Genomic DNA, 14516 nt, shown 5'->3' with positions numbered 1-14516 from the left:
TTGCTGCTGGATTACACAGCATGAAGCAGCACACTAGGAGCAGCAAGCATGGTTAGAAGTTGTGTTCAGAGGACTGCTGAACAGCATGCTGATCCCATCATCTTGAAGACTGCTTTAGGATGTACGTGACTAAAGCACAGCTGAACATTAGGTCCATCAGTGAGTGGCATTAGACAAAAACAGGTTCTGGGCAAAAGACTGTTTTGAAGCAGAACCTGTTTAACACAAGGTGACTGAATGCTCTTCCAGTTGCACCAGCCACACAGTAGAAGCTGGGTTATTTTCAATCCCTCTTCTAACAAACTGACTCATTGAGAGCTGCAGTTATTTCATAAGGCCAAAACACCAGAACTCAGAAAACTTGCTCATAATTACAGGTTGGGAAAACAGACAAAGCCCGGTTAAAGCTGTACTTTGTGTTAAAACATCTGGGTGAAATAGTGTCAGCGAAAGACAGCTTCATACTTTGTGTACTCCTCTTTTTACCTCTCATTCAGTCAGGCACAGCTCATTGTCAGCTGAAGTGCAGAGCACAACTTCTGTACAATTTCACTGCGGTGCTCCAGTGTTGGCAGTCTGCTGTTCACACACATTCTCATCCTACATTGCCCTGGAGCTTCCCCCAGTTCCGTGTTTCTCTCACAGGGCAGTGGCCCAGCCACATCCTGCACTGCTGCTGACAGAGCTGGGCCCAGAGTGTCTCTATCTGTGAAATAAACACTCACTGTCCCTTGACTGGAATTGTATATCCTGTTCTGATACAGCCTTACACTTTAATGAAGTGTCCAGTACCTCTCAAGAGCTTTTGGAAATAGAGCTCATGATAATTAAACTGATTTCACATGTTAGGGCCATACTTCCCACCTCAGGCTTCCTGATTTTAGTAACAGGCCAGAACTGCCCTTTAGGAGCACTGAACTAATACCAAAATTAACAGTAATTGTTTCTCTTGTTTCTTTTCCTTGCTGGGAACTTTGCACTCCCATTAGTTTCCAGGTCTGGAAGAGCAGAGGTGACTCATGGCAGATTGGCCCTGATTCTGCTCCAAAGAAATGTTTCAAATGATCCAAAGCTGTGAGCTCCATGGTTTCTAGGACAGCCTGTCTTCTGAGGACTTAAAGATATTTTTCCTCTGGTCTTTTTACTTCAGACAGAACTTCCCTCATGTCTGATCTTCAGTCTCGTTCATGCTGCTTTTGCAGTCACCTTGCTGCTGAGCTTTCGACCCTGCATCTCCCCATGCTCAGGTTGTCCTCCCAGCACGCTGCAATGTTTTCAACCCCATCTAGATTTTCATCCAAGACTGCATGTGCTTTGTCAAAATTTCATTCCCTTTTATTTTTACCTCATCATAAGGTCACAAGAGGTCTGGCCTCTCCATTACTCTGTGATTGTGGATGCTTCTGTCATATTACCACCTCACCTGCTGCTTAAGAGAGTCTTCAACGTGTGTCAAGAGTAACTATACCATAGAAGCTGGCAAGTAAGGACCTCAGCAGGAGGCAGCAAAAGCTGCCTTGTACTTGTACTTACCATACACAGAGGTTTCTTTAGTTATACCAGACTTTTGCCTAGATTTTATTTCACCCAAATTCTTGTCCATTGCAATTATGACTCTCTTTAAGGCAGCTCTTTTGCCTTCTTTAAGTCGGCAAAACAAAGTGAAGGTGCTCTCCAAAACTACATTAGAGAAACAAGATAGGACTCTCAGGGAGTGTTTAGGCCTTGGATATTTCCCTTGGGAGAAAGACATGATTTTTCCCCTCTTAGAAAACTGAAAACTGTGTGTCAAAAATCTCCACAGTTCAGGTCATTTCGCTGGAACTTATGTTTAACTGGTGCTCAAGAGGAAGCTCTTCCAAAACAAGAACTAAGAATATTTTAACAGTGGCCAAGGTTATTTGCATTATCACAAGGGAATGGCTCACAATTTTGGGGGGAAGGGGAGGGGACAGAGAAAGGCATCTAAATTACTTGTGTTTTGCCTTGTCTTGTTCAAAAGGAAATGTTATTAAACCAGATTTTTTTATTCCTGTCCTCACTGATTAAACCACTGCAGACTATTAGCATCTCAGAATTAATTTCTGCTTCTATCCTCCACGGAATCAATTCCAATGTAAACACCTGCTGGGTAAAAGAGGTGGCATATGACCTTAAGCAGCTCCTTTCACCTTGAAGTTACTGCTAGTTATCTTCCCAAGCACCATTTGCAGAGAAGCAGGCCCTGGCACGTCAGGAGCTTAATTGCTTATTCTTTATTTCCATGCAGTAAGAGACTTGTTTGCTCAGTTTCTCAGAAGGAAATTGCATACAAATCCAAGTTGAACATTTCATGACCTTGCATGGCTCTAAAAGTACTCAAATTTTAAGAACAAAGGAGTTCCAGCAGGTTCCTGTTTGAGAGATCTGTATCTTTGAGCTTCTGCTGGTGGCACCAGGAAGGCAGCAGCCTGGCACTTGGAGAGTTTGTTCACATAATGCAAGCTGGAAAGGGGCTCACTTGGTTAAATAAATGGGACACTCATATTTTGTTGCATACAAAACCTTCATGCTAGAAGGAATATTAACTAAAATATACAGTTCTTTATTACAGAATGGATTCTGATAAACATCTGCTGCTGTAAATTTGTAGCAGTGCCACTGAGTCATAAGTAAATTTACAGTGCTAGTGTCTGTTAATGCTTTCTGGCAATGGAAGGGTTCATCTCTACTTGGCTTCAGCTCAGAGGCATATATGTAGTCAGTGGGGCTTGCCTTACTGTTAATGAATGGAAACAGGCACCTTCAAGGGACAGATAAATAGTATCTAAGAACAGTAACATTCTTGTTCAGACCCATGCAAGAACAGTGTTACAAAGGTATGGGCGTAGCATAAACAGCAGCTGCTCTTATGCCTGATACCTGGAAACTCAAGAATGTAGTTATTTCTCCAGCTTTTTGCTATCCAGTGAATTTTCAAGTGGGTGGCACTGCATAACCCTGAGAACAGTTTCTATTCTCTGCTGCAATACAAACCCACGCTGTTGAGAAGCCAGGTTTCATCTGCAGTGAAGTTTCTGGTAACACAGGCTCTGTGTGCAGTAGATTTTGGCCCAAAGGTTGTGCCAAGTGGAGTCATGCATACACAAGTTCAGAAAATAATAAAATAAGGGGAACAGAACTACAGAAGACAAATCTTGAAAAAAGCGTATTTATTTTAAAGTACAACCCAAAGTTGTATCTGTAAGAAATGCACATGGTATCTTGTTTCTTGCACAAGTCTTGGCTGTGTGCATTTCAGTTCAACTTAAAAATGCATTCAGGTTTACAAATGTACAAACAGCACAAAGTGTATTACAGTCTCAACAGAATGCTCTTACATTCAGCCACTTTGCTCTTAAGGTTTTGTGTTGGTTTTGTTGGTATTTTTTGTTGATTTTTTTCCTTTTTTACATTCTTACAACCTGTGTTAACAAAGACAGCCTTATTTTAAAAAAATACTCTGCATTTTAGCACAAAGTGCCTTTTGATTTTAAATTAGAACTTGGAGGATAACACTGGAAAAAATTTAAAAACCCAAACTTTTCATGAAAGTATTGCATGCCAGGACCATTTTAGAGTTCAAGTTGTTTCCTAAATAAAGATGGCAGATGGTAAAATACGAAACCAGTGAAACTGTTCATATTTACAGGCTTCAGCTGTAGTTGGGATTTGTGACCACACCCAGACATTTCCAAGCTTATCTGCAATCTCACACTACCATACTGCAGGACAGACTTCAAAAAGGAGCGAGTGATGAAAGCATGACCGACATGGGGAGTGGGGCAGGGGGAAGCAATGGCCTGAAAATGACGTTTCAAAAATTTGCATTCAGAATTGTATCATGACCTGGATAAGAGTTCTTTCTTTTTGCTTTAGTTTTCGTGAGGATAGTGTGAATTTGACCAAGGATCTGAACTTCTTCTTCCAATCGTTGGGCTCCAAATTCTCCAAGGATTGTAGGTCTGTCCCATGTCTTCAGCAGGATTGGCAACGGTGGCAGCAGCGGGTGGCGGTGGAGCAGTGGCGGAGTTTTCACTACCCATGAGATCGATGCCTGACAAGGCGTTTGTTGGAGTGGTGAAGGGAAGGCCACTGTTGAGATTACTTGACCAAATGGAACTGCTGAATGGAGTGGTGGACCACAGGCCACTGGGGTTGCCCAGGATCGACTGCAGTAAAGACAGAACAAGGTAAGTGGCAGTTTGGTAGCCTCAATTTTCACCTTGTTTACAGCCCCCCAAAAAGAAAATTGTCTGAGCAGCAGCAGCAAGAAGCCTGCTCTGGAACCCCTTTCATCCTCACTGCAACATGCAGCTCTGAGCTCCCTTTACAAGAGCTTGCCCAGAGAAACCACGCTGCTCCTGCAGCCAAACACTCCGGGAGCTGCGCGGGCTGCAGAGTGCAGTCCATTACAGGCTTTCAAGCTGTTTTCATTTGAGCTGAGACATCCCCACACCACTGCTAAATTAAGCACTATGAGTATTCAACACACAAGGGCCAGAACATTTAAGCTTAAACAAACCAGTTAGAATGAGGCAGATAAACATGGTTTAAGTATCAAAAAACCAACAAAATTCAAGATGCAATGGAAGGGAACAGCAAAGCTGTTTTTTGATCTTTTTGGCTGTTTGCAAATTTATCTCCCTGTAGTCAGACCTGTCTGTTTTGGATGAATCTACCTGTGTTCAGTCCCACTGTACCTAACCCATATTCCCAGTATATACTTTTCCCCCCTCCAAATTTTCTCCAGATGAAGGGAGAGGGGATAGGAGAATTGGCCACTTATCACTGAATTCCAGAAAGTCTGTCCTTGACACTTGGAAATCTCTGACAAATGGTCATGGTGCAGATGCAGGTGAGTTCCAGCACATCACAAATGCATCTGGGATATATAGGACAGGTACAGCAAGCCTAGAGAACACATGCAGGAACACAAGGCCCAGGTTCTGTCAACTGTATTTTACTAAAGGCCAAACAGTAGCAAACAGCAAGCAGAGGAACCTGACCTGTGGTGTGGTGGAAAGTGATACCCGGAAGCAGCCAAAGATGGAGATGAGAAAGGTTAGCATAACTTTCTGCTAATATTAGCACAGAACCTGCTACATGTGGGCTTATGGCACTACATACCCCAGTGTCAACAGATTTAATGTACATATCCTGTAAATTCAATCTGCAAATATATTGGAAACTTGATATACCCAAAAGGCAGTGGACTTGTTGAGTAAGTGCTGTAAGGTACAAACATCCTTATGTTTGGATTTAGTGGCTGGAGATAGGGCACCCCTTTCCCACGATCTCTACCCTTAGATAACACACACTAAAGGTTAACCAGTATCAGGGTACCCTGCATCTGAAGATTTAAATAAAAATCCCTTTTGGAAAGAAAACAAGGTAGAATCTGAGAATTTCTTCCTTTCAGGTTTTTATTCTCTGCTCTGGAATGAAGAAGATAGGCTCAAGTCTAATCATACCCAAAACTGGCTGGATGCTAACACACCACAGAATTTGCTACCAAGGGCTTGACAGGAGTTTTGAGCATACTTGGGGGTTAAGCAGGCCAACATCATCAGGACTCTCCAATGTCACTGAGAAACTGAGCCAGACCAGGGTCACAGTTATTACTGTTACAAAAATAAATGTTATGTTTAAGCTATACAAGCATTAGACTACTAAGCAGGAAACACTCACTCTGCTACTCGGGCACCAGCCCTAACACACTAAAAGTCCACCCTATTTCCTGCTGCAGGCAAGAGCCAGGAACTATTTGTTCCTACTTGTCCCGAAAGTGTTTGGGAGGTCCTGATAGAAAGGCACTTGCTCATAAATCAGAAGCAACCAGGAAAGGAGCAGCAGAGAAGCACCTGCTATGCCCTTTCAAATCTGGTGGAAGGAGGTACAAAGTGGCTGGCAGGCAGAACTATACACAGAGAAATAGAGGAACAGGGAGTAGGGGAATGTGGTGAGAAAGAAACTTGGGGAGAAGTGCTAGCAAGGCAGCAAGGCTGAGGGGAGATGGGATCCAGAAAGCGAATGCTACTTAGCACAGAAGCAGAGTTGTGCATAAAAGGAGAAAGCAAGAGGAATAAGGAAGAACAATCAAAATCAACTCTCCAGAAACCTTCCTAGAAAAAAAGGGTAACACAGAAGCCACTGCCTAAGTGCTGTTTGCAACAATGGCTTTGGCTCTTGTCCCAGAAGAGAGGAAAGGGCAGGGCCCTGGCCTGGTACCTGCTCTCTTATCAGGCACCTAGAGCAAGGAGGCTCAGTAACAGGAAAAGCCAAGCTTTCCTGTTCTGGCTTGACATAAGCACTTGAAAATATCACTATCATTTATAACAGCTTTGAATATTTCAGTCAGTTTGCTGCTTGCTTCTTGTTTATTAAGTGATCTTCTCCTTGAGTTAGCTCCTAAAATGTCTCCTCCCAAATCAAAGTACTTAAATGGAGTAGCTGACACTTCATCTATACCATTTGTCTGGCTTCCATCTTGATGCTTCTTGAAGCACACTGCTAAATTTTTCAGAAGCAGCTGGGAAATAGCAGCTAGAGAGCTTGTTCTGGTTGTCCTCAAGCCCTCCCTCTATCAAATGCTGAGAAACCTGCCCTCCATGTGACCAAAATCCAAACATCTTTCCTTACATAGCTTCAGTGAGGTTCCAGCTCTGGTTGTAGCCACATGACAAGGGTGGGATCAGCAAGCCTGTGTCTATAAGAAGCTGTGTGACATTCTCTGGCTTCCCCTGTCCCTACCTTCCCCCACTCCATCTGAACTGCTCCCAGGTGAAGTAAAAACTGCCTCTTACTCACTACAAAAACATTTTCAGAAGTCAACATGAAGAAGGATTTCAGCTGGCAGTGAAGACAGCTGTTGCAGCGTAAGTTTTAGTCTGACACAAGGATGACAGTGCAGCACTACAACCTGTAAAAGTTGGGGGTTTTCTTCTTCTTTTGCTATACTCAAAACCTTCATCAAAATTAGCAGTCAATTTAAAGACTTCACCTTACGTTCAGTCCTTTAGTGTTTCTGAATACTGAAAAGAATATACTTAAGGTCTTTTAATAGCTTTTTTGGGACCTTTTTTAATTTACAAACATGTGCAATACTGGATTCAGAAAGCAGAATCAAAGTGTGGAAGTTACCATATTGGCTATTTTGCAACTGCCTATCAAACTGGAAGTGACATATGCAGTGTCCAGCTAAGGCACAGGAGCAAACCTGAAGGATGTGGGAGCAGATCACACTTTTCTAAGGGCTGCAAGGTGCTCTTGTGAGAAATATTTTTATGGGAAACAGTGTACATGGATTCATCATCTGCAAGTGAGGGACTAATAACTCTTTGTCCAACAGCCATGTCAACTTAACTACACCAAGATGAATATGTGTAAATTCCCTCTTCCTTTATTCTTCAGTTGATGTCTTTTCACCCTCTATTCTTCTGAATTAAATTAGATGGCACATACAGAACAGGTTGGTAACAGTAATAAACCACTATTTGGACTGAATACTTACTGCAGTTGTATGAGTTGGGGAACTCGAGCTTGTTGGCCAGGAGGGTACAGAATCTGTAGCTGAAGGATCCCAGATGGATGATGGAACATTATTGAATTCATTCCAGTTTCTCTGAACATCCTGCCCATAAGCAGATCGAGCTAAACCAAGCTTGCTAAAAACCTCTAAAAATAAAATGAAATAAAACTGAGTACATTACTCTTCCTCTTTTTCCAAGAACAATACTTTTCACAGTTATTCCTCATATTTTTCTAGCAGATTCTGCTACAGGGAGATTAGAAGAGGTCACACAATACAGATCTCATCTGATGTGACCAGCCTCAGACAGGGCTACAAAGTTAGTCATGATTATAGTGGGGAAAGAGAGTTGGACATTTGCTGTGGGAAACTCAGTCCCAGCCTAAGCACAGCAATACTCAGAGTCCTGGCAGCTCTCTGTAACTGCAGCACTCACTTGCTTTGCAGCACTCCCTTCCCAGGTGACTCCTGGTAGGAGCCCCAGCCCCGACCCCATCTCTGCTATGAGAAGGAAAAGGGAGCACCAGCAGTTGTGGATCGCCTACTTCCCACACGGAACTGATCCCGGGTATTTTACTGGTGTCCCTCAGAGCCACGGGTGCAAAGTGTTGCTGAGTAAGAAAAAAGAAGCCCACAGCAGCAGCTGCCACTGTTTGCATTTCCAGCAGACATCAAACTGTTGCAGTAGATAGCATTTTTTCAGCAGACACTGATGCCACATGCAGTTTGCTTTGCTTATCAGCCACCTCAAAACATACCCCACATGCCCAAGTATGGTACACAAATCTTCCTAAGTACACAGAGCATCCATGCCCTGCAATCCCAAGGCCTGCCCATCTCAATTTCATTTATGGAAGTTTACCCAAATATTTAAATACAGTAATTAATTGCTGGGTTTAGCATGCATCAGTTCATTCTGCAGCTATACAAATACTGCAGGAAAACACAAAAGGAAAGCAACACGAGGGCTGGGCCACTGCCTCACTTAACAGAGCCATGGTTTTAGGCAGGCGTTTATGCTCAGGAAACCACAGGCCTTGTGGCACATTTGTGGGACTGTAAAGTTTAGAGGGAGGAATGGAGAGGAAGAAGACTAAGAAAAATCCCCAAAATCAAGAATTTTTACTGAAACAGAGGAACTCCAAACCCAAGCATTCTCAGCCCACACACTATGTGAGATTCCACTGACTTTCTGTGGAGTGAAACAGAATATACCACCAAATTTTTAACACACTTTCCTACATAGTCTTCCCTTTTGGGAGTGAAGATGGAAACACTGTCTGTACTTAGACCAGTGGAATGAAGACACATTTCTCTACCTGTATTTGAATATGGAAAAATATTTGAACAGAAAAACTCACCTCCAGTTAAGTTAAAAGAGTGTCCGAATGCAGAGAAGGAGTTGAGAGGTGTGAAATCGGGACTGCTGGGATTGCTGATAGGACTCCACAAGCCCGAACTACATTTTATGGAGTAACAGGAAGGCAATACACAACTTATTAACACAGTACTCTTGACAGTATTAACTTACTAATCTATATACAAATGTATGTGTGCATGCATGTTTAACTATATCTTTTTATATATAGCTATATAAAAATATATAGTTAAACATTTACTAAATATATATTTAATGGCAATCATGAGTTAGGAAATCAGTTTGGTTTTGTTTTAACAAAAGATTTTGGTGAAATACCATTTGCCTGTGTATACACTCACCTTGGAGTAACACAGTAATACAGACACAATGCTCTTTAATCTGTAGAATGAGCATCAAATATGAGCATAGCTCTTTCAATCAATTTTTCAGAAAACTCATGGAGTCCAAGCCATAGTACAGGTTTTCTTCTCAAGCAGATAAAATTTACAGTCACTTGGAAGCAATACAAATACACTCATGGACAAGCTTCTTAAAAGTAACAGATGAGTTAACTGGAACCAGTGTTAAACATCCACCAAAACAAACAAAAACTTCAACGCACAAACTTCACTCAGAAAGCAATTCCTTTGCATATGGAAACTTGAATTCAAGTCTCTTTCCTACTCCAGAAAGGTTACTGCTTTTTACAACTGAGACAGGGGCTCACTGCCAAAATATCAGAAGGGATATGCCTTAGGGAATGTGACTGAGTGCAGCCCTATCCTGCTCCTACTGAAAACACAAAGCCCACTGACAGTTCTGGTCTTGGTGTTAAAATGGGGAGTGGAAGGTATTGCTGTACAGAGAGGAACTCTGCCTGTGAACCTTCAAGTGACCTTGGTACACACTCCTCCTCAGTACTGAGAGAGCCAAGCTGATTCCTCATTGTTTGGATGCCCAGGAACACAAGATGGTTGAGTTACTTGGAATGAGGAGGAGAAAGTTCCCATCACATCCAGAACATCCTCTCTACTTTTGAGTCACTTGCAACTTCTAAACTTTTCTGCAAGGTGAGAGATGCTGTGCCTAGACTTTAAAAAATAGTTGCAAAAAAACCCTAAGCAGAATGAATTCTGTCACTCCCTTCAAAATGCCATTAATAGCTCAATCTTCTTTTCTAGGGGTCCAGGTATTTGCCTAGAGAATATAAAAATTACCTGTCAGAGCCATCACTGTCAACAACTGTGTGGGAAATGCTGATATTGCTGGAAACATCTGTCTTGCTTGGAGAAACCTTTGGTAAACCACTGCCACCTGCAAGAATACGTATGCAAAAAAGGAGAAAAATAAACCCCAGCAAAATAACAGAATATTCAGGAAATATTTAGAATTATTAAGAACTCCAAACTGGTTCTAGTACCTGGACTTTTGTCATAACCCGCAGCTACAGCAGCAAAAGTGGGGTTTCCATTCCTGCCTGGAAGAGAAGCTGCCTTTGCCAGTTTATGTTTGGTACCATTGGGCTGCTTGCTTTTTGTTTCACTAAAAAGAGAAACAAACAAAAAATAGAGAGAAAAAAGAGTAAGGTTTTGGACTTCAGCAGTTTGATTAAAAACCCAGCAATTAAAGCTAGCATTCAAGAAAATGTTTATAACAGCTCAACAGTTCATGTCATTGCACATTTTTCTGATCTACCAAGCTGTACAGCAAGGCAAGATACGCACAGTGGTGTATCTGCAGAAAAGCAGTTTCCATGGGAAGAGGAAATGGGTCTGGGAATAGGGAGATGCCCTCTGTTAAGCACAGTTCCACAAGTGCTTGGTGCCTGGGAAATCAGTAGGAGGCAGGATCTGGACTCACTTGCTGCAGCTGCTGTTCACGATGCTGCTGTAAGTGCCTCCTCGTGGCCCAAAAGCAAAGGATGTGGGAGGAGGAGGGGGAGATGGAGAGGCGGGTGTTGGAGAGGGCTGGCGCTGCTTCAGGAAAGCGTCTGCATTCAGGGTTTGCAGAGAGAGCTTATAGAGGTTGTCTGTAGCTATAAAGAGAAACACAAAACATCTTCCTGTAGTATTTACATTACAGCAAAGGCTTCTCAAACTTCTGCTATCCCTTCTGTTCAAATGGAGGAATTCTGAAGGCTGTTTGCTCCCAGTGATGGAAGCAGCAGCTCCTTCTCTATGTTCACCTGTGGTTATTCAGGTTTACTGTTTATTTTCAGAGAGACTATTTTGCAACACAAGCAACCAGGAGGAAGATGAGTTGTTTCCCACACAAGGGATTTACAATGCAACCAAAAAGATTCTAACAGTGTCCCAAGCTAACCACTGCATTAAGGTGTTTTCCGTGTTCCCTCTCAAGGACAAATAATCTCATTAGTTCCAAATTTGGCTGGAGCAGACCTGATGGGCAAAACCCCATCTACTGTAGAAAATACATATTTTTTGAGCAGTAATTCTCATTTTCTCAATTTCCCCAGTAGCTTCTGAATCCTGTTCATCACTGGAGAGCTGCAGAGTGACCCATGTTCTGCCCATACCATTTTCAAACCTCCCAAATCATACCAGATGCTATCAATATGGGGGCCTACAGCAGAAAAACTGAGCTCAGCTATGCAGCGAAAAGACAGGAAGATCTATAAACAGATCAAGCCTATCTACAGATAGTAATTGCAGAACACTCATTCTGTCATTGTCTAGTGATTACTTACAGCTGCCAGCTTTGTGGAGAGGCACAGAGTCCCACTCTGGTGGTGGAGAATCCTTTTCCCCTTCTGAGCTGCTGGTGTTTCCTAACTCCTGTCCAGAACCACTGGGGAGAAATTTTGCTAATACTGATGGTCTGTTCTCCATTAACTTACTGCTTGGACCTATTAAAACAAAACAAAAACCAAGCATGTGGATAATAAACTGATTAGCTTTCTTCTCATACCAGACTTAGAATTAAGCACTCAAGAGGGGTTACAGACAATGATATAAAATCATTGAGGCATTTACAAAAAACACCTTCACACTACCTCTCGTTTTGGGGAGGTTTCTTGATTTAGAGCCACTTGACAAAAGGTGTGGTGTGGAGATCTTGGATGGAAAGGTTTTGCGCTGCTTGTTTTCCAGTGGGGGAGTATAAGACAATTCCAAGGGACTGAAAGAAAAAAGAATTATTTTATTTTTAACCATTGAATTACTGAAAAGCGCTTTTTAAAAAGAAAAAAAAATATATACAGGCCATACTGTCTCACAAAATATTGGTCTCCTTTGGCTTTCTTATGAATAATCAGAGTTTTGTATTTCTTCTATATGCAACTCCACCCTTCATAGCCCTGGCTCATTTTCTACCCACACTGCTCCACACATGTATTAGGCTCACTCACATTCCAGCAGCAGATCTCACCCGGGAGCTCCAGGATCGCAAAACCCATTTGATTATACAGAGACAACAAGAAATGGCAACTGCCCTTCTTCTACTCTGTTAGATCCCATGCTCCTAATATTCTATTGCCCTAAGTGTACAGGATTGTTTCTTAACCAATAATATAAAACTGCTCAAATGCACCACCAAATTCAATTGGCTGTATATTGCTCTTTTTCTCCAGGTATTTGATTCTGTCTCTCAAACATTTTAGGGAGGAACAGTTTTCTCCGTTTCTTGCAGAATTCCACGCCAGCTTTCATTGTGGACTTTGAAAACTGTCATATGTAATAAACACATGAGTTATAAGATAAAGCAAAGTACACAACTGTAAGAATAAATAAGGAGGAGACTTTGCCAGGCAATGTTTTCAGAATTACTTTGAAGAAAACTGATTTCTTCTAACTACAAACTCAGTCTACTATTAATTACAACAGGAAAAACACAGCTGATATACCATACCTCTGTTTGGTAAAGTTTACTTTTGTGGCACTTGGACACCAATCTGATTTCATAATACTATTTTGGAATGAACTAGCTATAATAAGATTAAGATTCTTCATGTTTGCTCCTATTTCTACTCTGCAATCAACCACATGCCAGTAAGGGACAGGGACTGGCAGTGGCCGCATCCTCCTTTAATAATGTATCCAAAACTGACCTTACTCTATGATGAAAAAGGAAACCATGGCTGCAGTTTCACCAAGGGCAGCTGAAGGCACTCACGTTAACGTGGGCTCAGTGTGCTGCCCCTAGAAACATTAACCCCACTTTTTGTATGCAGTTACCTGTTATAAAAACCTTAACATTGCTTTGCCTGATTTTCATTGCTGGATTTAGCTCTCACTTACGTGCTGTATTTCCATTAAGTAATTTATTATTTGCAAGCTTCAGATATTCCTCCCTGATATCAGGAAGGAAGATGAAGCTACTTAAAGGTACCTGTTGGCATGTGCCAAACTAGCAGCCACAACAGGCAAATACAGTTGTTTTTATCAATCCATCTTCCCTTTAAACATGATACTTTCCCTACTAAAAAGCCTTCATTATGCTTACCTGGTTTTCACATCTACAGGGATTTCTTTCTTGATACTTGTAAGCACTTTTTTGGTTTTCTGTTTTACTGGGACTGTTTCATTTTCAGGTTTTTCTGCTACAACTTTTCCCTTTTGTTTCTCAGGTTCCTGTAAAAGACATAATGACGTGTTAATAATCATGAAAAGCAAGCCCCCCTCTTGCATCAGAACACACATAACAAAGAAGTTTGAGGAAAGAATGCTGTTGGAAAACATGCATTTTTTGCAGTATTGAAGGTCTCTTTTTATGACTTAGAGAGTTTACCCATAAAATATGGTTTGTATTTTTTCTATTTGGAGAAGCAGAAATCACAATAGCAAATTAATGAGCTTTGAGCAGATCTGATGTTTGCAAATACACAGCTCCCCTGGCCACAGCCTCTGAGTCTACTGAGTAAGATGCTAGCTCTGTACTGAGACCTTTACTGCATCTGCTGCATGCAGTCCAGGCTACCTAAAATAGACTCTTCAACGAAGCAAATAATATGAGCAACTTCACCATTCAATTTATTATTTTCTTTAACCACACTTCTAAGACTTTCTAAATACAAGTATATCCTCAAATAGCCACCCTGAAAAAATCAACAGTAATTTTCAAGTGACAACTTACTAAACTATAACCTTTAAAATATATCACACGGATTTCCTTTTTTTTCCCCCACAGCTATAATCCCTGTCTTTTACAAAGTTCAAATTTAAGACATCAAAATTTAGGCTTGGTTTTCTTCCCTTTGCCATTACCTCTGCTTTGTTTAGTCAGAGTTTGCTTTAGGACAAAATATTTATGGCAATCCAACCACTACAGAAATTGTAGACTTTAGTTTATTACCTTGGAGCATGTGAGCTGAGCAAGTTAAATAAAGGTAGGGGTATTGTATAAGGTAATTAAGTTAACTATGTGCTGACAAGTTATCACCATTGATCTGAGCCTTTGTAATTGACAAAAGGCATGGATTTAGCATGAAACTCAATTATTGAATGAAATTAGTGTCCACACTTTGGTGTTTTATTCTGCAAATAGAACAGGCCAGGAGACAATTACCATGATGCTGCTGATAGCTGCTGGCTTATTCAAGCCACAGTCACCTGGGAATTTTTAGTCCTGAGACTACAGGACTCAAGCATG

General features: G+C 41.5%; 1 protein-coding gene across 1 annotated transcript in view; it reads right to left on the bottom strand.

Annotated features, from left to right (window-relative positions):
* Positions 1–3174: 3174 nt before the first annotated feature.
* Positions 3175–14516, bottom strand: part of TMEM131 (transmembrane protein 131) — a 94539-nt gene continuing 83197 nt past the window's right edge. The window contains exons 33-41 of the mRNA XM_082278246.1: positions 13371–13498; positions 11923–12047; positions 11617–11775; positions 10770–10944; positions 10330–10451; positions 10127–10223; positions 8911–9008; positions 7532–7695; positions 3175–4190 (exon numbers count right to left, since the gene is read on the bottom strand). Of these exons, the coding sequence (XP_082134372.1) occupies positions 3894–4190; positions 7532–7695; positions 8911–9008; positions 10127–10223; positions 10330–10451; positions 10770–10944; positions 11617–11775; positions 11923–12047; positions 13371–13498 (1365 nt within the window). The 3' untranslated portion in view covers positions 3175–3893. The remainder of the gene's footprint in view (positions 4191–7531; positions 7696–8910; positions 9009–10126; positions 10224–10329; positions 10452–10769; positions 10945–11616; positions 11776–11922; positions 12048–13370; positions 13499–14516) is intronic.

Source organism: Coloeus monedula, assembly GCF_965178545.1.
Source record: "Coloeus monedula genome assembly, chromosome: 3".
Lineage (NCBI taxonomy): Eukaryota > Metazoa > Chordata > Aves > Passeriformes > Corvidae > Coloeus > Coloeus monedula.
The sequence above is the reverse complement of the archived record's forward strand: the minus strand, read 5'-3'. Positions and strand labels throughout refer to the sequence as shown.